This window comes from Brachyhypopomus gauderio, unplaced genomic scaffold (assembly GCF_052324685.1).
Source record: "Brachyhypopomus gauderio isolate BG-103 unplaced genomic scaffold, BGAUD_0.2 sc57, whole genome shotgun sequence".
NCBI classification, from domain to species: Eukaryota; Metazoa; Chordata; class Actinopteri; order Gymnotiformes; family Hypopomidae; genus Brachyhypopomus; species Brachyhypopomus gauderio.
The window spans coordinates 1,659,737-1,684,214 of record NW_027506880.1 but is presented as its reverse complement, the minus strand read 5'-3'; the positions used below and the strand labels follow the sequence as shown (position 1 = coordinate 1,684,214).

The window sequence follows — 24,478 nt, the reverse complement described above, 5'->3', positions numbered from 1 at the left end:
GTATCTTGTGTGCCTTTGGTTGTGCATGTTGCTATGTATTTAATATATCCATGTCCCTGTTCATTAGTTTGTAATTGTAGTTTGTATTACTTGGTTGATTGTCTTTAGTCTTGTTTAGTTTATCAGTGTTTGATAGTGTAGTTATCTTTATCTTTCTTAATATACTGCCTATAGGCTCACATGTGTGTCCAACTTTTACCTCACCTGAGTCAACCTAGTTACAACTCTGCATCTGATGCTTTGCAATACACTTGGTGATGTATGGGTTGGATGCAGCTGCTCGACCATGGAAACCCATTCCATGAAGCTCTTTGCGCACTGTTCTTGAGCCAATCTGAAGGCCACATGAAGTTTGGATGTCCGTAGTGATTGACTCTGCAGAAAGGTGGTAACCTTCGCACTATGCGCTTCAGTATTTGGTGACCATGCTCTGTCAGATTTGTTCACAATAACCATCAATCTGCTCAAAATATGAATCCTGGCTTGGTGCACTCCATGATGTTACAACCACACACCTGGATACCTGATTGCCTAGCCCTGTATCAAATCACTAAGACCATAAGCACCTTCATCCAGAACTCCATTGGACAACACTAGAAGTCAAATCAAAGAAAATAGACCAGTATGCCAAGACCAGAAAAATTCTCACAGTGCATGGGTTGCTCCAGCCAAGATGTAACATCCAAATGTTGAGACCCAAATTATCTATAATTTCATCCAAGCAATGTCCCCCCAATGCCAAGATGATGGAGTGCCACCACAGATGTGTGAAATCAGAGGTGTTACCATGGATAAGGCCCACCATGGAATGTACCACCAAGAGCTATGTGAGGTGGCTGACAATCCTACCAATAGCACAAAGAAGGCAGGACAGCATAGATTAATCATAGCAAAATATCAAACACTTAGTGGAAGCAGGATGGTAGCAGGGTGTATCACACCAGACAAAACCCAAGATGGAGACAGGAGACTAGCCTCTGATACAGTACAACAGTAAGAAGCTGGCAGGGAAACCACTGTGATGTACAGCCAAATTGCAGAAATAAAATGCAAGGCACATAAGCAAGATCAGAAGCAGAAAACAGCAGTGGTTATAGATGTAGCAATCAAAACAGTGCTGAAACATCCAAAGGAAGGAATAGGTGAAGCAGGACAAATACCATAGAAGAAGACAATATAGATCATTTATATTATATAATATCATATATATTACCAGTGCACCAGTGGTGATGGGGGCACACGTGTGCTAACATTGGTTACATGAGATATATAACATATATAACATATGTTGTGAAAAGCGCTATACAAATATATTTGATTTGATTTGATGAGATGGTTTTAGACTCCCATGATAAAATTATTACAACATAATGTGAACTTAAAAATGTGGCTAGAAAAGTATTTAATTATTATGATGCTTTTTTGTTTCCACAGTTTGCTGTTGCAGAGTTTTCTCAATTTTGTAAAATAGCAATTAAATTTAATAATTTTGGAGGCATCAATGACATAGATAAAATACAGCAACAAAGATCCATTACCAATACTGCAATGGCTATCAATACACTTGTGTAAGTATTCTTCCCATGGGAAAAATGCCTAATCCTGTATTTACATTCTATATGTACTACATTGAAATTAATATATACAAATATAACAGTTAAATGGTGTAATGGAAATTTTAACCTTAATGGTGAGCAAGAAGATAGAAAAGGTAGAAGATAGAAAGATGGATCGATCCAGAAATCTCTGTTACACACACTCAAGAGCGTCTGCATGAGAGAGCTGCCCCCCTCTCACAGACCATAGTTTTTATACCATTTTGTTACATGATTACATCATACTTCCGTGACATGAGTTAAGCATGTGGCTCACATGAGGTGATGGGGTAAGGTATCACCCCTCCCCTGCCCTGTAAGGTCTGCCCTGTAAGGTCAAAAATACAGAGGAAAAAACAATATGTTTATAGGAGGACCGTGGCAAAAATGTTGACAAAAATGTATGCTATTGGCTCTTATACTGATCCTCAAGTTAATCTGAATTCTTTACTGGGTCTTCACAGGAATGAGTTATTTACCTACCGTGCAGGAGCCAGACCAAATGCTAAGAGAATCTTGATCATTATCACTGACGGTGAATCATCTGATCGCTCCAATCTACAGCATACAATTAACAAGGCAGAGAAGGAAAAGATAACTCGTTATGCTATAGGGGTAAGAAAATGTTCTGCTTTAAATAAAATGACAAACTATATATAGAATACAGTGCATACAGTAGTGATGGGACATCTGAAGCGAGGCTTCGAGACGTGTACCGAGTAAAAAGGGCGTGTCCGATGAAGCCCTGCTTCTGTCATATTGAGCAAAATCACGTGATCAGCAACAAACGAGGCCTCGGATAACATCGGCCACGTCATTGCTTCATTTTGCGTATCGTTTTTCAAAATAAAAGCGCTACGAACCCTGTTGCTTCGTGGGTTGTAGTAGGTGGTTAAATTTTAAATCTGGAACGTTCTAAATTCTTTTTGTTTGATCAGGATGTACATCAGATTAGAGGTCTGCACTCCCGCGGTAATCCCGCGGGTCCCGCGGGACCCGACAGAATATCTTGCGGCGCGGGACAGAATTTAATTGTTATTGGCGGGAGCGGGAGTTGAATTAGTCCAGGCGATGCGGGAGCGGGACCACATATACATGTAGAAAAATCCCGCAAATTAATAGTCTATAAAATAATAATAATAACAACGCAATGATTTCCATGCATAAGGAACAGGACGAAAACAACTAATCATTCAGTAAGTAAGCAATAAACTAATTCAAAATATTGGCTAAGCAACTGATCACGTGAACATGAAGTGTGCGTCATTTTGTCATTTTGATACAGAAATGGCAGAGACTGTAGACCAGGGGTCGGCAACCTTTGAGACATGGAGTGCCAACTTTAACATGTCCAGTCAATGAGTGTGCCACTATGGCGGCGAGTTTAAATTGTTGACCGAGGAGGGGGGGAGGTGTAAATCGACACAAAAAGTATTATATCGCGATCGATCGCCAAGTTTAAACGCCTCCGCCGTTCGCGCGAGGTGTGCGTGCGGAGTCGCGCGCTACGGTCACTCGCGAAAGTATAATCCTTTAATATAATAATTTATATTAAAATATATATTTTTGCTGATGCTGGTCCAGCGTGTGGCGTGCCAGTGACTATGCCTCGGTAGGCTTGTCACAATACTAAGAATTACAACTTCGATACGATACTTTAAAAAATATTGAAATTCGATACCATTTTCGATACCAAAGTCAGATACGGTGCTAATTTCCGTTTTAAAGCCTTTTTATTTTTTTTATAAACAAATGAATGTTGCTTTGTGTTTGAAAATGCTTGAAATTGTAACTTCATTTCACAACAAATATCTGTCTGACTGAACAGTTCTTTTGTGTTAACAAATACGAGCATCTTGTAATTCCAGGATGAAACATGAGAGAACGTGAAGACGTTACGATTGGGCGTTTTGAAAATAAACAACCATTAAATAATGTGATAAAAAAGCGAATAATTTCGAGTACATGTATAAATATTTAACTTATCCCAACAAACATGCGACGTCAGAAAGACAAGTCTGTATCACGTCGGTCAGTCCAGACCCATTTTTGCATGTCTGGTGGACGTTCAAAACTGGTTCAAAATCTGACAGTGTGACTAGGACCTTAACCTTTTAACTTAACATGAACGTCTATGACGAGTTTTCTATCTGAACGTCTGACTAGGACCTTTATTGGATGTCAGGACGTGCAAAAACTGCAACTTAACGGCAGTAATAGACGTTTAAAAAAGACGTCGCTAAAACTTTCATTCTGGCTTTTCAGTGGACGTCTTTTGAACGTCTGACAAAGTGTCTTTGCTCGTGCTGGGAAATATTGAAATGGACCTTGAAAGTGACATACAAGTCTTTGAATTACACAAGGTGTATGAACCCTGCAAACATGACTTTGTTCATCGCGCTGAAGCGCGGCGCACGCGAGGTCGTGCACCTCTCGAATTTTGTAACTTCGCGCGCGTCGCGCCTCAGCGCAATGAACAAAGTCATGTTTGCAGGGTTCAATTCAAGCGCTTGTACCAATATTTCCCAGCACGTTAAACTTAATTAAGTTAAATATTTATACATATACTCAAAATGATTCGAAATATTGCGCTTTTAATCACATTATTTAATGGTTGTTTATTTTCAAAACACCCAATAACATCTTCACGTTCTCTCATGTTTCATCCTGGAATTACAAGAGGCTCGTATTTGTTAATGTAATACATGAAAACTGTTCAGTCAGACAGATATTTGTTGTGAAACGAAGTAGTTACAATTTCAACATTTTCAAGTACTTTAGCCTAAATTGCAGCACTTTTCAAACCTGAAACACAAATCAGCATTAAAATTCGTCATGTAAGTGTTCATTCCCCTGTTTTGAGGGGTGTTTCTTTTATACTACCACATATAGTTTCGGACAACACTGCAAAGCGGTGGTCACTCAACCAGGCTTTAGCGCCCTTCGTTAAAATGTTCCAAAAGCACCGCTTGCAAACTGGCTTGTTCATGTCCTTCGGTTTTCTATCTGTATCTGCTTCGAATCCAACACTGTGTTTGCTTTAGCTGCCATTTTAGCATTACAAACTGTCCTGTGCATTACGGCAGGTTGGGTGGGTCAAACGAAAGCGCATTTTATGTAAAAAGAATCAATACTTAAGGGAAACGAGTATTGTACCGTTTCAGAATGTTCAGTATCGATACGTATCGATATATCGATTTTTTTGACAACACTAGTGCCAATGGTGGCACGCGTGCCATAGGTTGCCGACCCCTGCTGTAGACGGTCAACCAGTTTCAGCTGTGGAAAATTCTATTAAAACAGGCGAATACACCACAATTAAGCCAACTACAGGAAAGTCTGATGTATGGAAGTCATTTTCCATTGTAATTAATGGAGATGGAAATCGGCTTGTTGTGATACATGTCAGAAAGTGTTGGTGTATGTCACCTAACGGGATGTGTTTGGACTGTGATAAGAAATGGGACAGCGCGATCCATTGCTATATTGCTGTTTTAATAAATACATAAGAAAATTTCAAGTACTAAATCTAATTAATTCAATTCATATTAGGATTGTGGGCGGGGGCGACAGAAATGTGTATGTGGCGAGCGGGTGCGGGATTAAAACAAGCGATTTTTTGGCCGGTGCGGGTGGGAGCGGGACTAAAACAAGCAGGTGCGGGCGGCAGCGGGATTAAAACAAGCGATTTTTTGGCGGGAGCGGGATTAAAACAAGCGGGAGCGGGCGGGAGCGGGATTAAAAAAGCAGTCCGGCGCAGACCTCTACATCAGATTCACACATCAAAAACAGACTAAAAACCATTGGAAGAGGCAAACCTTATTTGTAATGTTAAAAACATTTTACATTTGGCAGATGCCCTTATCCAGAGCGACTTACATTTTATCTCATTTTTATATAAGTGAGCAATTGAGGGTTAAGGGGCACCTCAGTCATGGCCTCAGGTCTGGGGATTAAACCCACGACCCTCCGGTTACAAGACCAGTTCCCTAACCACTTCCCTTCCATAACCACCAGGCCATGACTGCCAAACCACATCTAGAACCCCCAAGAAGCAATTATTTTAAACACATTCTGGTTTTTTAATCAGTTTCTAACTCAAAATATTCAGTCTGCATCAACAATCACTCAATTCCCAATATAGTAAAGTACAACATATCTTCACTGTCAAATACGTTCATGACATACAAGAAAACCCAACACAACCACCAAGGATTAGATTGGCTAAAAATCATTTTAATAATTAAAACATGACAATTAAGTATGATTTAATTGATTCTCCTGTTACTAAACATGAGTTTGATGGAAACTTTGTGACAGTATTGCATTTACAAATTTTTGAATGTATGATCCAACTGAATGACGAGGCTGTTACAGTTTCACCAGCAGATGTCACTAGTGAGTGATGAATGAAGCCTCGAGTAATGAACCTTTTTGCAAAGCAAAGGGTTGGAAAGCTTCATTGCTTCAAGAGGCTTCATTTGCCCATCACTAGCATACAGGTATATATGTCACATGTATGTTGTACTTTAACATGTATTTCAGGGTTGGGTTGTAAAGTGTTAACTATGGACATATATATACACACACACACTTAATTGGTTGGACAATGAAACTGAAACACCTGTCATTTTAGTGTGGGAGGTTTCATGGCTAAATTGGACCAGCCTGGTGGCCAATCTTCATTAATTGCACATTGCACCAGTAAGAGCAGAGTGTAAAGGTTCAATTAGCAGGGTAAGAACACAGTTTTGCTCAAAATTTTGAAATGCACACAACATTATGTGTGACATACCAGAGTTCAAAAGAGATTTGTTGGTGCACATCTTGCCAGCGCATCTGTGACCAAGATAGCAAGTCTTTGTGTATCAAGAGCCACGGTATGCAGGGTAATGTCAGCATACCACCAAGAAGAACGAATCACATTCAACAGCAACAACAATGTTCGGTTGCTAACCCGGATTGTATCCAAATAACATGAAAACACAGCTGCCCAAATCATGGCAGAATTAAATGTGCACTACAACTCTCCTGTTTCCACCAAAACTGTCCGTTTTGCCATAGGGTCAATAAACATGGCCAGGCCGTGACCAATATACATGACCATTAAACCTGGTCTAAACTGGTAGAACTCCTACAATAAACGAATTCCGCATTACATAAGGTACAAACAACTTTAGTCTTGTCAAAGTCTCCATTAGGAAGCTTCTTAAAAATGAATTTTCCATGAAGCAAACCTGCGGCTTCTTAGCTGCATCCATGTAAGCACACTTGCGATTTGTTGTGGGTGGTAATTCACAGGTTTGATAACTCATTATCGCCTCCTACTGTGCAATGTGGTTAGGAATACACCCGAGCTAAACTATCAAGGTGAAAGTCATCATAATTTGCTTACCTAATTTTATATATCGCCCGATAAGAGTACCGATAACGGCCCACCACTAATATATATATATATATATATATATATATATATATATATATATATATATATATATATATATACATACATACAGTGAGTCCTCGCTTAACAACGGGGTTAGAGACTGAAAAGTCAGTCGTTAAGCATTTTTCGTCATTAAGCGTGACCCTAAATATAGATACGCTTTAATCGTAAATACAGTTTAGAAAAAAACTAACAATGTTCTCGTGCGTGTGTACAGCGTGACAAAGAGCGATCGCGTTGCTGAGATGGGCTGCGGTGGAGGCTGCGCTTCCTCAGCTTATCGTACACAACAATCCTACATATACTCAGATAGTTGGTCACTTCCAGGAAGGTTTGACCTAAGGTGTTCTCTAGCACTCTGCTAACACATTAAAAGTTAATACACATTGTGTTCCACATGGGCAGGTTGGCAACGCTTTTGGCACATATTCTGCCCAGCAGGAGTTAAAAACCATTGCATCTCAGCCTCACGATGACCATATATTCAGAGTGGATAACTTTGACTTGTTGGATAAAATCCGTAAAACTTTGGAGAAACATATAATTGCTATTGAAGGTATGTCAGTAACATTTTTGATAAGTCTTAAAGTCCCCCCAGGATTGCTGTTTTAGACATGATTAAATAATAATTTGTTGGTTTTTGTAGGAACCCAGTCATCAGGAGACTCCAGCAGAATGGAGTTTGCACAGGATGGATTCAGTGCAGCATTTAATCCAAACGTAAAGTTACTTATTGGCTTTCGCTTTGAAATATTGGTGGTCATTATGTAAGAAAATGGTTGCCTAGGTTACCAAACAGGCCACGCAGTAGTGCACAGCCAGTTGTGATCTGTAAAGCCCTGTTGTTTTAGGGGGTTATGTAGGTTCCCTTTCACTGCTGTCAGTAAAGAAACTATTTGACTGCATATGACAACTTATGAGCTAACAAATGCAACTAGTGAAAAACACATCACTTCTTTAAATGTGATGTGGATTTCACATACTCGTGAGCACGAACAAATCTTTATTTGTGGCTAATTGCGTATTAAAAGAGTTGCTTTGCAACATGTATATTAACTATATTCATCAGTGAAAAATATGCAATCATGTCATGTATATTTAATTAGTATTGCTTAATATATAAAGTTTTGCATGTTTAGGGAAATATAATACTGAGTGCAGTTGGAGCTTTCCAATGGAAAGGGGGATACCAGGAGTATAATTCACTTGGACAAGCCTCCTCCTCCTTTCAGAACGGCAGTGAGCATGACAGTTACTTAGGTGAGAAACCTCTTACACATAATCCACCAGCAACTACTGTATAATGAAAAATAGACAGGCAATTCTATACGAAATAAGATAAAGCCAATATCAGAGACAGAGCACACCAGTAACACGGTGGCTTGGTGGTTAGCACGTTTGCCTCTCAGCACTAGGGTCTTGGGTTCAAGTCCCTATCTGAGTGGAGTTTCCATGTTCTCCCTGTGTCTGTGTGGGTTTCCTCTGAGATCTCCGGTTTCCTCCCACAGTCCAAAGACATGGAGATTAGGTAAATTGGCCCTCCCTGATTCCCTGACAAATTCTTCTGAGTGTCTGTGTGTCTTCATGTTCAATAAAAGCAGTTGTCTGAGTTTCTGTGCATGAATGTGTGTGCTTGTGTGCCCAGTGGTGGATGGTGCTCTGCCACTAGGGTCTGTCCTCTCTCCCCTTCCTGCACCCCATTCAGTCCCTCAGGGGGCTGTGGATCCCGGTAGAGAGTACGCTGTGCGCAATTGGCTGCCGCTTCTCACCGGTGTGTGATTGGTAGTGTAAGAGCTGTACCTGTGTTAAAAATTGTAAAGCGACTTTGAGTATCTAGAAAGGTGCTATATAAGTTGAACATTCATCATCACCACCTGCTTGTTCATTAGGGATCTAGACTAATGCATTTGTAGAGATGATTTGTAACAATTTGTATTTAAATTTTTACTTTGAAATTTGACTTTATGCTCAGTTACCTCTGCAACACCTCTGCAGCAAGGTGTTTGCTCATAATGGTAGGATGCAAGTTGAGATTTAAGGGACAGGAAGTCATCTGTGTTCCCATTACCAGGTTATTCAATGGCAGTAGGAAGAACACGGTATGATACATACGTTATTCTGGGAGCTCCAAGACATGGACACAAAGGAAGAGTGACCATCTCATCACTGACCACAACAAAGCAGCTGCATTTGGATCCTCCAGAGGTTGCACATGTGACAGTTCATATAAGAAATATATACAGTGGTACAATAACAATAAAAAAAGTATTTTCATAATTTCAAAAGGGACTGAATAATAATCAAGATTAATAAAATCGTGTAGCCTATATTTGTGAAAGGTTTAAATTCCCTAAGTCCCCTTTCTCTTCAGTCTCAGATCGGTGCCTATTATGGAGCTGAGGTGTGTGTGGTAGACCTGGACGCTGACACATACATGGACCTTTTGCTAGTTTCTGCTCCACTGTATATGGAAGATGATCAGGAAGGAAAAGTCTTTGTCTTCTCCTTTTCGCGGCAGGTAAAGAGAACATTCACCACAGTGTTCAGTCAACAGCTACTTTTCTCATAAAGCAAGAGCTTGAAGCTACCTTCAGACATCTGCAAATGTAACAGCGACACTTCTAACCACACATGTGTTATAATGCTTTTAAGTGAATCCTTTTATATTGTTTATAATGTTGTATTTGTAGTCACAGTTACAGAAACAATTAATACATTTGGGAGGAATTATGGGACATAGAGGAAGATTTGGCTCTGCGCTGGCCAGCCCAGGAGATCTAAATGGGGATAAGTTCACAGATGTAGTGGTAGGAGCTCCTCTGGAGGATGATGGACAAGGAAGCATCTACATCTTTAATGGAAGAGCAGGAAACATCAACCCTGCTTACTCACAGGTGAGAGGGAGAGAGAGAAAGCAAGAGAGACATAAAAAGTGACACATTCTATTTCAATTTTGGTTCAACTAATTTTCCTCTTTGTTACTTTTGCTATGCTCCCTTCCTAAAATGCTCCCTCCTGTTTTGTAAACACAGAGAATCAGTGGTTCATCTGTGCGTGCAGGTCTACAGTTCTTTGGCTTGTCTTTGAGTGGGTCTGCTCTGGACCACAGTGGAGATGGTCTGCTAGATATTGCTGTTGGATCTAAAGGAGCAGTGGCACTGTTGAGGTTTGGACAAATGTTCATGCAAGCAGACCTCTGAATGAAAACATATTTATAAACAAAATGTTTACTAATATGCATGTGTAATTTGTTTGGAAACATCAGGTCCAGACCCATGGTATCCTTGGTGATCAAAGTAACATATAACCCATCCAAAATCCCCACTAAAGACACCAATTGTGAAAAGCCTGTAGAAAACAGCTTGCGTTTATGTTTCACTATGAGTGGACTCACTAACCAAAAAGGTCTCTCTCTCATATCATACACTGCTCAAAAAAATAAAGGGAACACTCCTAACACATCCTAGATCTGAATGAATGAAATACTCATTGAATACTTTGTTCTGTACAAAGTTGAATGTGCTGACAACAAAATCACAAAAATCAATGGAAATCAAATTTATTAACCAATGGAGGCCTGGATTTGGAGCCACACAAAATTAAAGTGGAAAAACACTACAGGCTGATCCAACTTTGATGTAATGTCCTTAAAACAAGTCAAAATGAGACTCAGTATTGTGTGTGGCCTCCACGTGTCTGTATGACCTCCCTACAACGCCTGGGCATGCTCCTGATGGTGGCGGATGGTCTCCTGAGGGATCTCCTCCCAGACATGGACTAAAGCATCCGCCAACTCCTGGACAGTCTGTGGTGCAATGTGACGTTGGTGGATGGAGCGAGACATGATGTCCCAGATGTTCTCAATCGGATTCAGGTCTGGGGAACGGGCGGGCCAGTCCATAGCTTCAATGCCTTCATCTTGCAGGAACTGCTGACACACTCCCGCCACATGAGGTCTAGCATTGTCCTGCATTAGGAGGAACCCAGGGCCAACAGCACCAGCATGATCTCACAAGGGGTCTGAGGATCTCATCTCGGTACCTAATGGCAGTCAGGCTACCTCTGGTGAGCACATGGAGGGCTGTGCGGCCCTCCAAAGAAATTCCACCCCACACCATTACTGACCCACTGCCAAACCAGTCATGCTGAAGGATGTTGCAGGCAGCAGATCGCTCTCCACGGCGTCTCCAGACTCGGTCATGTCGGTCACATGTGCTCAGTGTGAACCTGCTTTCATCTGTGAAGAGCACAAGGCGCCAGTGGCGAATTTGCCAATCCTGGTGTTCTCTGGCAAATGCCAAATGTCCTGCATGGTGTTGGGCTGTGAGCACAACCCCCATCTGTGGACGTCGGGCCCTCATACCATCCTCATGGAGTCGGTTTCTAACCGTTTGTGCAGACACATGCACATTTGTGGCCTGCTGGATGTCATTTTGCAGGGCTCTGGTAGTGCTCCTCCTGTTCCTTCTTGCACAAAGACGGAGGTAGTGGTCCTGCTGCTGGGTTGTTGCCCTCCTACGGCCTCCTATACGTCTCCTGGTATCGCCTCCAGCCTCTGAACACTACGCTGACAGACACAGCAAACCTTCTTGCAACAGCTCACATTGATGTGCCATCCTGGATGAGCTGCACTACCTGAGCCACTTGTGTGGGTTGTAGAGTCCGTCTCATGCTACCACGAGCGTGAAAGTACCACCAACATTCAAAAGTGACCAAAACATCAGCCAGAAAGCATAGATACTGAGAAGAGGTCTGTGGTCCCCACCTGCAGAACCACTCCTTTATAGGTGGGGTCTTGCTAATTGCCTCTCATTTCTACCTGTTGTCTATTCCATTTGCACAACAGCAGGTGAAATTGATTCACAATTAGTGTTGCTTCCTAACTGAACAGGTTGGTTTCACAGAAGTGTGGTTGACTTGGAGTTATATTGTGTTGTTTAAGTGTTCCCTTTATTTTTTTGAGCAGTATATATATACACACATATATAGCATGTCTGTACACAGATAAACATTTCACTCACAAGTAATTGCTATTTGACAACAAAGAATTTTCTGAAATATTAAAATATATTAAAAAAATAAAGTAAAAAATAACACTGATTTTATTGTCAATGACATCTTTCCTTTCTAACTATGTAGACATTTCTGCAAATATAAAATATATTTTCAAACTGGATGGACAACGACCGAACCATCGGGCAGTCTTTTCTGTTAAGAATAACACCCTGTCCAACAGCATCATTGTTACTTTGAGGGAAAACTGCAAAGAGCATCGTTTTTTCATAGAGGTGAGTGCAATGTTTTTCCATTATTTCTCCTAGTGGCATGACTTCCGTTATCTTCATCCTGTTCTGTATTTCTTTTACCGGTCCCTCACTTTGATCTGTTTAAGATTTTCAGAGCAAGATTTTGTTTTTGTTGTCTGTGGATTGTATATATCTGAATCACTCCCCTTTTTGGCACAGGCTGTCAAATGTTGCTTTGATTTATTTTTTTCTCTTTTCATACAGGCATGCACTGAGGATGCCCTAAACCCACTGTCCAATAAGTTAATGTTTACATTTGAGGGCCTCCCTAGTGACACATTAGGAGGGTTACGGCCCATCCTTCACCCTGGAATAAAAACCACGTCAGATCATAATGTAAGAGCACAAGGTGTTCAGAGACCTTTCATCTTAGACCATCTGCTGTTTTTAAGGATCTCAAGAATATTTATTCAGTGGAAAACAAATAATGTGATTGTGTACCACGTTATCCATATATCAAGATGAAATCACATGAAACAGTTTCTATTCTTTGTAAAGAATAAAATACTTCCGACCTAGCGCTGGTAGTATTTTTTATGAACAGTGCATATTCATTTTATAGCTGGATTTTGAAATAAACTGTGGAGATGATAAGATCTGCACTGACAATCTCAAAATGGATTTCAACTTCTCTGGGTAAGGATTAGTGGTAAAAATACACATTTTGTGTTCATTCTTAAGTATTTATTGTCATGTATGCATCATGAACACAGTATCTAAATGTTACTTAAGCATAACATTTTTTGTCTTAACACATTACCACAACATAATGAAAACACTATTAATGTCAGCAAAAGTAAATTTAGCTAAATATGTCTGTCAAGATATTGTAAGATAATGTAAATACTATACTTTTTTCCACATATTTATTGAAAACATTTCATAAATTGATTTCATATGCTAGATCCTCAGATATAAAAGTTGGAATCATGCAAGATATGAATGTGACAGTGTTTGTGGAGAACAGAGGAGAAAACTCCTACAACAGTCTCATCCATCTCAGATATCCCTTTGGACTATCCTTCAGAAGACTCACCGGTAAACAGGTAAGGGCAGTTCTCACACATTTCTATGGTCCAGTAGGAACAATATACAGTTTAGTGTAGAACGCAATGGGATTGGGATGCAATGTACTGCAGGAACAGTATCTTAGTGATCAGGTGAGAACCTGTCCATGGGGTGTCCCTGGGTGCAAGTAAGTTTACATTTACGGCATTTGGCAGACGCCCTTATCCAGAGCGACTTACATTTTTATCTAATTTTTATATAAGTGAGCAATTGAGGGTTAAGGGCCTTGCTTAGGGGCACCTCAGTCATAGACTCAGGTCTGGGAATCGAACCCACAACCCTCCGGTCACAAGACCAGTTCCCTAACCACCAGACCATGACTGCCCAAGTTGGCACTGAGTCTGATCTGTCTAAGATGTGACAGTGCTGATGCTCTGACTATAAACCATGTATGTGCCTGTCACTTTGAGTTTAACACTTCCAAGTCTATGAGTAAACAGTCTACAGATACTTCAGGTCTTCCAGATTCCTTGGTTATAAGCTGTTCCCGCATCCACCAACGACTGCCTGTATAAATCAGATCGATTACTGTGTTACAATTTAATTGGTCATTGGCCTCTGCGGACTCTTGATGTCATATTGTTTGCATTAACTTTGATCAGTCTGGCCTTATTCTCCACCTGAAGAACAGATTTGCTGTATTTCTCCTACATGTCCTTTCTGAGCAGGGTAGAGTGGAATGCATGTCTCTGGATAGTGATGAGATAAGCTCACTGGGGACCACCACCTGTCATATTAGTAAACCCATCTTCAGGGAGAAGGGCTTGGTAAGGCAAAATATGTGTTCATTTGCTATACTATCATTAAGTTTCACATGGTTTCAAACCTGTGAAGGTCTCCTGATTCCCATCTTCCCTTTAGGCAGTTTTTGATGTTACATATAACATAAACAAAGACATTAACTTTGATAGAACCATGACATTCACTGCTACAGCTTCCAGGTATGTTCTGTTTTTTTTTTTTACTGACAGACTAATTTCACATGTTCTAATGTCTATATATGTGGGTAACAATGAGACCTTTTGAGACTCTAACTTTCCTTTTTTGAAAAGGAAACATGCCATGGATAGCATTCATGCTTTTTGTTTCAAAGGAACATCCAAGTCAGACGTTTCTTACACAAATGGTGGTTAAGTTGTGGTCACAATCACAGTTTTTAGTTTTTTTAGTGTTTTTAGTTTATCCATTCCAAATTTTTGGATTATAGCACTCAGAGCATGAATACTATACATTGCAACCAAGTGTTTAGGTAAATATTTTTAAAAGAGTTACTTCATCCACCAAAGTGTTCTTTCAGTGGCAATGACAAACACTCAGATGACAGTGAACTGATTAAAAACAGAACCATTGGTGTCAAATATGCCATCTACACTGCACTGAACAGGTTAGTTATCTCATTTGCTCTTTCCATAGCTTGCTGGTTTTCATTTAATTTGGTTTTGTTCTCTACTCCTTAATTCACTGTCAGTTTCCTATATATATGGAACTCTGATCAAGAAGGTGTGGAACAGGTGGTTCAACACCTTCTCTGATGCATATGAAACCCAAGCATTTTTGTAAAACTACTAGCTTTGTAAGACTCAGTGTACTCAGCTCAGAACACCATGTGACTTCTGCCTGCACCAGTCAGGCCTCTCTGTTCCGTGATCTTTTACCAAGATCCTGTTGCTGGTTTTACTTGAAGGTATGAGAAGTCCAGCATCCACATTAATTTCACTGCTGGGAAAAACAACATTGAGAAACCAGTCAGCCAAATTCTCAAGGTATGAAGATAAAGGACACCTTTGCCAGCTACAGGACAGTTTTCATGCAGCAGAAAATCATTTAATCATCATAAAATTATTGTCCACTCTCGGCCAATCTCTATAGCCTATTTACCCAACTGTTTCTCTCTCTCTCTCTCTCTCTCTCTCTCTCACACACACACACACACACACGCTTTCTTTACAACTATCAGGTGCAGAATGACCTAAGGGACTTAACGCTCACTATTTTAATCAGTGTACCAATAAAACTAGGAGATAAGGATATTTGGACTACTAAGGATTTGCAGGTACAGTATATAGGTGCAAACATATGTAAATCTAAGTACATGAGAGAACTATTGTCCCGATCCCAGAGTAACATTGATGAATCAGTACTGACAACGCAATTTAATCCTATAATAGATTCAGTTGAAACTGCTCTGTGGAGTTAACAAGGAGAGAATCTTCTGGTAATTGTTTTTTTTTCTTTAGATTCAAGATTGTAAAGTAGACAGAGATGAGCAACCTGCAGTCCTTGATTTTGTGACAGAACTAAAAAATCGCCGCAAAGTGGTGAGAAAGTCTTACGGCTTTGTTTCCTCACCGAGTTCTTCATTAATGATAACAGAGAAGTAGACAAGTGATTTATCTTAGTATGGCTGTGTATTAGTTAGCTCCCTATTCTGTGTACACACTGTAAACATAACCTATGGAAACTGTATTTGTGTTTTAGAACTGTTCTGTGGCTGTGTGCAGACGTTTTCGGTGTAATGCCAATCTAACAAGAATAGAGTCAAAATTCTACAATATCTCTGGTCATGTCAGTTCTGGGTGGATTGAGCAGGTAAATGTATTTTTATATCACAGATACATAATACAACATACACAAACATACACACAAACGTAAGAACACATAGACACAAACAGACGTAAACACACAGACACACTTGAGGGAGGAATCAGGGGATGTATCATGACACAGCAAAGTGGCAAATACTGTAAAGTGGAGTATGTAACAGAGTAAATGAATGGCTATGACCAGAGCAACAATGTAACATAATGTGATAACAGAATTTAAGAATAATGAACAATAATGAATTATAATGATAATTGTTCATGTATTCCCTTTCACCTTTAGACTGGACTCCGATCAGCAGTTTTTGAGCTGGTCAGTACAGCAACTCTGGAATATGACCAAAATAAATATGTCTACTTCTCCTCTGATTCTCTACATACTGCACCCACAGGCATGGTAAATAAAAGAACAGTTTATCTGATGATGTCATACAACTACCTACTGTCTATTCTGCGTCCACATAATCCGTGATATATTACAGAACATACAAAAACCTTTTCAGTGTATTCATGACATAAACATATGATATAAGGTCTAAATTATTTGAATGCATGTTCCACATTGTTCAATTCACCAGTTTCAAAGTTCTTTAAATGTGTATGTGCATACAAAGGTAAAATACACCATATCGTACTTCTCTGAGTATTCATGTTGATGTGTCATTGAATAACACTTTAGTTTCAAGTGGCAAAATCCACTTATAGTATTACACTGTATTGAAGTACATTGAAATACACCTAGATATACACTATATTGTCAAAAGTAATCGCTCACCCAAATTATCGGAATCAGGTGTTCCAATCACTTCCATGGCCACAGGTGTATAAAATTAAGCACTTAGGCATGCAGACTGTTTTTCAAACATTTGTGAAAGAAGGGGTCACACTCAGGAGCTCAGTGAATTCCAGCGTGGAATTGATAGGATGCCACCTGTGGAACAAATCCAGTCATGAAATTTCCTTGTTCCTAAATATTCTACAGTCAACTATCAGTTGTATTATAAGAAAATGGAAGTGTTTGAGAATGACAGCAACTCAACCACGATGTTGTAGACTACGTAAACTGACAGAGCGGGGTCAGCGAATGCTGAAGCACATAGTGCGAAGAGTTCGGCAATTTTCTGCAGTCAATCACTACACACATCCAAACTTCATGTGGCCTTCAGATTGGCTCAAGTGCGCAGAGAGCTTCATGGAATGGGTTTCCATGGTTGAGCAGCTGCATCCAAGCCATACATCACCAAGTGCATTGCAAAGTGTTGGGTGCAGTGGTATAAAGTATGCTGCCACTGGACTCTAGAGCGGTGGAGGTGCATTCTCTGGAGTGATGAATCGCACTCCTCCATCTGGCTATCTGATGGACGAGTCTAGGTTTGGCGGTTGCCAGGAGAATGGTACTTCTCCTGGCATTGTGCCAAGTGTAAAGTTTGGTGGAGGGGGGATTATGGTGTGAGATATAAGTGAAAGGAATTCCATGCTCCCAACATTGTGGGAACAGTTTGGAGCAGGCGAAATCCCAATAAACACACTCCTAAACCTTGTGGACTGCCTTTCCAGACGAGTTGAAGCCATTCTAGCTGCAAATGGTGGACCAAAGTCGTATTGAACCCTATGGATTAGAAATGGAATGTAACTTAAGATCATATGTGTGTCAAAGAAGATGAGCGAATACTTTTGGCAATATAGTGTAATATGATCACATTGATATTAACGGTTCTTTAAAATTCAGAACTTCTTTGCCATAGAATGATCTGTTTAATATTGTATGTGTGTGTGTAGATTAACACCCAGGTGGAGGTGTATGAAGAGAAAAACATCCTTAAGGAGGCTGTTGGAGGTGCAGTAGGAGGCCTGCTGCTTCTGGCTCTCATCACTGCTGCTCTCTATAAGGTCGCTGCAGCTCTTCTTACCATTTACTATTGTCCCTTCCTGAATTCCAGCATCCATGGCTTTGAAAACATTTTCTGGGTGGCTTAACCTTTGCTTGCCTCTGTATTTGACTGCTTCACTCCTGCATATGCCTCCAGGTCGGGTTCTTCAAGAGCCAATATAAGCAGATGTTGGAAGATGCAGGTACAGAGGCTGATGGGACTCAGTAGGGAGTGGAGGCAGGTGGAGAAGACACAGCCGCTGCACAGGTCTACTCAATCTCCAAAGTGGAGCTGTCAGTCTTGGTCTTAGTTCAGGACATTACAGTAGTAGTTATAAAGTTCACACATGCTACTACACCACCTAAATATATCAGACTCCTCTATCCATCACGTCAGATGCATCTATATAGTCGTAAACTAGAGAAAGCACAATTTGTGTACATATTATAGAACAGTGGTGTGATGTTTCAAGATTTAACAAGCATGCAAGTGGGTGTAACTGCCCATTTATGGATGTGGGGTCTTGTATTGTAGTAGTATGTAGGCTTTGAATGTACAATATAATGGTAACAATGTTCGTGATAAATTTACTTACATTTCACAGTTGAAATGGCAATTTTGTTTTAAAAGTGTTTTATATTGCTTTCTTTATATGTACTTTCTTATTCAGTGTATTTTATTAATAAAAGGCTTCTGATAAACACTACAGATGAAATGTTTGTGTTGAGAGGTAAAAGAGGTAAAATACATTATTGCAATGTAACCTGGAGATTTGGATGCAAGTTCTACCTTTAGTAAAATGCACAAAAATAAATGTATTAAAAAACCAGAATTACATCCAAAAACGTCCAAACATTACATCCAAATGTTACATCCAAAAAAATTTATCCAGTCAAAAAGGGGCAAATATGAAAAGTCAAGGTTAAAATCACAAGAAACCAGAGTAATAGTAACTAGATAGAACATGCTCAGAAACCCAGTGACACACATGGCAAGACACCACAAAGAAGCTAAACAACAGTCCGGCCTATAGACACAATTCCAAATGGACTTTGATGGGTGTCAGCAGAGGTGGGTAGAGTATTCAACAATTTTACTCAAGTAAAAGTACAGTTACTTGAACCAAATGTTACTCAAGTAAAAGTAAAAGTATGCATCCCAAAAAATTACTTGAGTAAAAGTTAAAAAGTACTTTGATTAAAAGCTACTCAAGTAGTGAGTAAATGCATGAGTACTGTCTCGTGTCAGTAAATTACATCATGGGAAATTGAATTACGGGAAACAATGACTTTTAATGATAAAAATAATTTATTATAAATAAATATATATATAAATTATTTATTATAAATAATATGTATTTTTGTTTGTTCCTAATTAGGCCTGTGTAACTTTAATGTGTTCCACAAACGCACTAACTGATGAGACTGTCAGCCAATACTTGTAGCTACAACTTGACACCAACTGAATCAATTTGTAGCAGAATTAATCATCATATATTGCTAGTGTATACACTCTATACACTGGTTTTTAGTATTGCACTGCGTTACATTTAATAATTACATCATACAAACGTTATGCCTCAGAGATATAGTATTACACAAAATTATACATACAGCAAACTTATCGCATCGTGTTTCCTCATATTTGATGTTGAGTTCTTGTAGGCTGAAATGTCCACACGTTTGCAGACACGATTGGCAGCGCCAAGGTTGCAAACTTTCACGCATTGAGCGTAAGACACACGCATTTGACTGTCTTCACACGCTTACACGCCACACATCCGATTTCTCACGCCGAAAAAATGTAGTTTATTTACCTCTGATCCATATCTATGATTCAATGAGTTACTAGTTCGCTCTGGCGCCAACCACTGACGATCGATCGATCGCGATATAACACTTAATTTGTGTCCATTTTACACCCCCCCCCCCCCCCCCCCGTCAACAATTTACGTTCACCACCCAAACCCCCACCCCCCACCCCGGTTTAAATCTCACTAAAAGAGATCTTGAAAACTTGGCAACCCTGCAGCGCATTATATAGCTGTCCTTTTACACGTTTGTAATGTAAACATTGGCTGTATGTGAGGTCAGGGTTGCTCGGGAGGTTTTTCTCTCACTTTCTTACTAAGTACGGTGGAGAACGTTTGCGTATGTGATCACGTGATTGACCGGCTTCATTTGATTGGTCACTCGTACTCGGGTGACGAGAGGTTGGTCAGTCTTCTCACTGAAAAGACGAATTATTTACAAAACGAAAGTAACGGTAGCGCGCGGCGCAAATCCGATTGTAACGGAGTAAAAGTCGCGTTTTTCTCACCACATATTTACTCAAGTAAAAGTAGAAGTCTTTGGGAAAGTAAGTCTTTCCCAGCACAGAGCAGCTCACATGAACTGAACTGACTCCCAGCACAGAGCAGCTCACATGAGCTAAACTGACTCCCAGCACAGAGTGGCTCACATGCTGCACTGCTTTTCTCTCTCCTCTGATGGTGTCCTACTCCCGTGTTATCACTGCCTTTAGTAAGGTTGGTCATTCATCACATAATGGTGCATTGAAACTGTACAGCTGTAGAGTTCAGTAGTAAATACAAAAGTTTGTATGGTCTGTCTAACTGTGGTTTATATCCACTGTAGTAATGAATGTGTGATGTCCATGGCAGGTATTTTAGACCCACATGTTGGCTCTGTGACAGTGGTTTAGATCCTCTGTATTAATGCACATGTGGACTCCATGGCTGTGGTTTAGATCCTCTGTATAATAAATATAACTTGTGCTACTAAACAATATTACTGTTTATGTTAGTGATGTCAAATTCGAAACGCGAAATCGAATTGAATCGATTTATTTGAATCATGGTGTTCCGAAACACTGTTTCGAAGTCTGTATCAAAAGGGGAAAGTCACGTGACTGTTCCAAAAACGGGTTTCGTTACGTCACGGTGTTTCGAAACGTTTCGAATCTTTTCCGGCGTTTTAGTCCACACTTAGTTCAAGCAGCTGGTCTGAGATCAGAATGTTTACTAATTACTTGTAATCAGTTGTGATTACAACTTGATTACTTGTAATGTTTACTAAATAAAGGCAAGCATTTCTCTACCTTGCAATGTAAAATTAATAATGTCAGCTATATCATTATTTATGAAATTTGCAATTTATGCAATTTCCCGAAGGGATCCGTCCCAAGGGATCAATAAAGCTCTATCTATCTATATCTATCTATATCAATCCACTGACTAACAGTGTATCATAATGAAAAATACATCTTAATGACATTAAATTAAAACATCATTAAAACAACCCTGTTTTCATGACTAAAATTTATTTAGGAACACAATATGCTATGGGGGAATATTTCATGTTCATTTTCATTAAAAACACATTACTTCTGTTTCTGTTAAGAAGGATTTAGGCCCTGGTTGCCCACTAGATGTCACTGTGGCGTGTGATGATTCGAACGTTTTCGAATCAATTGGTTCATTTGATTCGATCTCCCAAAAGCCCCACTTTTGCTATCACTAGTTTATGTTTAACATCACCTACTACCTTTGAGTGTCCTGTGATTTATACATTGGTTCCTATCATCATTCTCACTATACACTCGTTGGTTCCTATAATTGGTCAGACAACATTGGAAAAGAATTTGAACAGGTGATTCTTATCAGCTAAATAATTAGTGGCTTAAAAGTAATGCAGGTCTTTGCAGAGAAGTTATGTTGGTCTGTGGTTCTTAAAAAGCAAAGGAGAGGCTGTATGAAGCTGTGTTCTGGAGTACCCCATCTATAGCCATGATGTACAGCCACAGAAGGTATGTGGCAGGAATCACTTAATGTGTTTACTTACAGTGGATTGATTTTGTGTTTAAATGTTCTTTTGCCTTTTAGGTTTTGGTTACTTCTCAGTGCAGTATTACTGATAAAGTATGCAGAGGGACAAGATGGTAAGAAACTGGTTGGATTAGATTACACACTGATGCTTTGTTCTCGCTCAAAGTGGAAAAACTAACTTCTTTACTTCTGTTCAACCCCTGCCCTCTCTTTGCCCAGCCACTTACCATCCTACTCAGCCTGGGGTGGAAGACTTAAGTTCCAGTGTTGTAACCATGGGAAGTAGCTCTGTGGTCTCTGAGCAAGACTTGAAATTTAGTGAGGATGATATCCAGTCAGATTGGGCTTTAAGCAGCCAACAGGGTTTCTCAGACTTTCTAACTGCAGAAAGTGAATCTCCAGGATCTTTCCGGTCTGTTCTTCAAAGTGACCAGATGTTTCCTGGAGCTGTACCTGATGCCCAGTTTCTGGGTTCCTCTTATGTTGAAACATGGAGCTCTGAACCAAATGGTGCACTAGAAACCCCCAATTTGTCCAGTAGCCATTTTGAGCAAGGGGAGTTGTACCAGGGTTCTGTCAGCTTGGACTCTGTATCCAGAGCTCAAGGCTTCCCGAATCTAAACCCTGGTGTGTGGGTGCCAAGGGAAATGGTCCAGTCTGGTCCTAGCCATCATGGAGGCTACATGGTTCCATCTTCAGGTCAGTCAACACGCCCCCCTTATCGTGGTCCGTCCCATCCTCGACCTCAAAGTCCACACCGTGGCCTTCCTTTACGCAGGAGGCCATTAAGTAAACCCCCAGCTTTTCTACCCCAGACGAAATTGAGCCTCTCTTCTTTGGCTAGTGAAAGCTTCAGTGTGGGTTCAGCCAGGGATCCTCAACAGAGCAGCAGAAGGCACCCTCCGTGGGTTCCAGGCAAATGGCAGCAATCTAGCCCCCATTCTGAAATGTGGGGTTCTGGTGGGCCTGCCAGCTACCAATTCAACAGTGGTAATGCACGTAGAAAGCACAGGTTTCCTGGACGTCTGTATTCCCGGGATATGCACAAAGGCAAGCCCTCCCGCCGCTACCACCCTTGGGAACGGTCTTCTCAATCCCAGATCAGGCCGCCATTGGCTACCAGTTTAGGAAATATGGACATAAAAGGCACACGTTTTCTGGATGTCCACATTCCCAGGATATGTGCAAAGGCCAGTCCTCCGGCACGTACCACCCTTCAGGACAGACTGCCCAATCCCAGCTGTGGGGTTCCCGTGTGACCTTCAGCCTTCCTTCTGGCAGGGAGGTGGCGTGTAAAGGCTACAACCGTTTTGACCACTTTCATTCCTAAGGTACAGTCTGATGCTAGTCCTCAAGCACACTGCTGGATGCTCAAGATCATGCTCCTGAATCCCATTCTGTAATGCTCAACCAGTGAAGCCCAGCAAGTCAATCCTCATCAATCTAATATGGATTGCCCAAAGGGATTTTCAGCAGCTACTCCATTGGCTGGGACCAGGATTACATAATTAACTTGAGTGTTTGATGCAGTCTTGAAGGATGGATTGGCCCTTGAGCTCTGGTTTTGTAATAAAAGTTACAACATTGCTGTCTCATTCAGTTCTATTTACTTTCAAAACGATGTTGTCTTTTGTTTGGTTGAAATGGCACAACAACTATTTAGTTTCTGTCTCTATCTAGAGGGGCAGTAATCATACCATATTGCACAACCTCTCTGGTCAGAACCAGGTTTTTTAACTTGGAAACATTATGGTGAGCACACTACTGTTATGCTCAGTTTAGATTTAGATGCCATTACAACTGCAAGGATAGCAATGTGAATACTCATAGTAAAATGTCCCAGCTCAAATTTACAAAATTAAAACTGGCTGTCTGCTTAGGAAGATATGCATATAAATACAAAGGCTAAAATTTGACAAATGTCCAAATGGTTATATTTATGAAATAATAGTTTTGGGCTTGTACAAGTTGGAAAAGTTATCACTGAAGTCAAAATGCATTAAGGTGATTGAAAAGGGGTTTTCAAATAAATGATGTATCAAGTTGTAAAACCTCACTGGGTGTGGTTTCAAGGTATCCCCTCCACCTCAAAGCTACAGTGGTTCCAGTCCACCGTCTCTTATCTGGGGCTGGCTAACTATTGTCGCCAAAGGATACTGGACTGTTCATATCAAAATTGATAGACAATGCTGCTGTAAAGATCATCTTGAGCAAATCTCCTGCCCTGATGCATGCCTTCAGAAGAGGCATTGTCTTCACCTCTGGCCTTATACCAATCAATGAGCTGCCATTCCACCTGTACATCTCTGAAGAAGGGGTCACTGCTGCAGGGGTCCTGGCCCAAGAGAACAGTGGTAAATATAGGTCTGTTACATATCTTTTAAAATCTCTTTATTGTGTTTTACAGGGCATGCCTGCTTGCTTGAGGGCCATTGCTGCCTCTGCACTACTGGTGAATAACACCAGGAAATTGGTTCTATCTCATTCCCTCATGCCACACACTCTGCATCAGGTTGATAGCAGCCACACCTGATTGGCCTTACTGGACACCTGAGTCATGCACCCCAGAGGACTTTAGTCTGATCTGATCCCCAGGGGCCAGTTGTTCAAAGGTAATCTGATCGGATTTTGGTTATCGGATAGGATAAAATCTGGAAAACAGGTTGTTCAAAAGAGAAAGAAGCATTCTGAAATTGGAACAGATCATGTAATCCAATCCTAGTTTGGAAATGGATCAAACCTTCACTTTCTGTTGTCCAAAACCTT

The 24,478-nt window shown here is 40.4% G+C and overlaps 2 protein-coding genes across 3 annotated transcripts in view; both read left to right on the top strand.

The window, feature by feature from the left end:
* Positions 1-18,592, top strand: part of LOC143488916 (integrin alpha-M-like) — a 32,159-nt gene extending 13,567 nt beyond the window's left edge. For both annotated transcript variants that reach the window (XM_076987904.1, XM_076987906.1), the window contains exons 7-30: positions 1,435-1,568; positions 2,060-2,210; positions 7,447-7,597; positions 7,688-7,761; positions 8,181-8,301; positions 9,113-9,246; positions 9,413-9,559; positions 9,732-9,935; positions 10,074-10,207; positions 10,307-10,446; positions 12,181-12,329; positions 12,552-12,683; positions 12,910-12,983; positions 13,252-13,393; positions 14,084-14,182; positions 14,277-14,356; positions 14,713-14,799; positions 15,100-15,178; positions 15,373-15,468; positions 15,653-15,733; positions 15,894-16,004; positions 16,299-16,412; positions 17,795-17,905; positions 18,043-18,592. In XM_076987904.1, the coding sequence (XP_076844019.1) occupies positions 1,435-1,568; positions 2,060-2,210; positions 7,447-7,597; positions 7,688-7,761; positions 8,181-8,301; positions 9,113-9,246; positions 9,413-9,559; positions 9,732-9,935; positions 10,074-10,207; positions 10,307-10,446; positions 12,181-12,329; positions 12,552-12,683; positions 12,910-12,983; positions 13,252-13,393; positions 14,084-14,182; positions 14,277-14,356; positions 14,713-14,799; positions 15,100-15,178; positions 15,373-15,468; positions 15,653-15,733; positions 15,894-16,004; positions 16,299-16,412; positions 17,795-17,905; positions 18,043-18,114 (2,817 nt within the window). In that variant the 3' untranslated portion in view covers positions 18,115-18,592. The remainder of the gene's footprint in view (positions 1-1,434; positions 1,569-2,059; positions 2,211-7,446; positions 7,598-7,687; positions 7,762-8,180; positions 8,302-9,112; positions 9,247-9,412; positions 9,560-9,731; positions 9,936-10,073; positions 10,208-10,306; positions 10,447-12,180; positions 12,330-12,551; positions 12,684-12,909; positions 12,984-13,251; positions 13,394-14,083; positions 14,183-14,276; positions 14,357-14,712; positions 14,800-15,099; positions 15,179-15,372; positions 15,469-15,652; positions 15,734-15,893; positions 16,005-16,298; positions 16,413-17,794; positions 17,906-18,042) is intronic.
* Positions 18,593-21,547: 2,955 nt separating this feature from the next.
* LOC143488957 (uncharacterized) lies at positions 21,548-23,304 on the top strand. The gene is made up of 3 exons (XM_076987964.1): positions 21,548-21,693; positions 21,770-21,825; positions 21,932-23,304. Exons 1-3 carry the CDS (start codon positions 21,674-21,676, stop codon positions 22,969-22,971), a joined length of 1,116 nt encoding a protein of 371 aa, XP_076844079.1. The 5' UTR covers positions 21,548-21,673; the 3' UTR covers positions 22,972-23,304.
* The last annotated feature ends 1,174 nt before the right edge of the window (positions 23,305-24,478 follow it).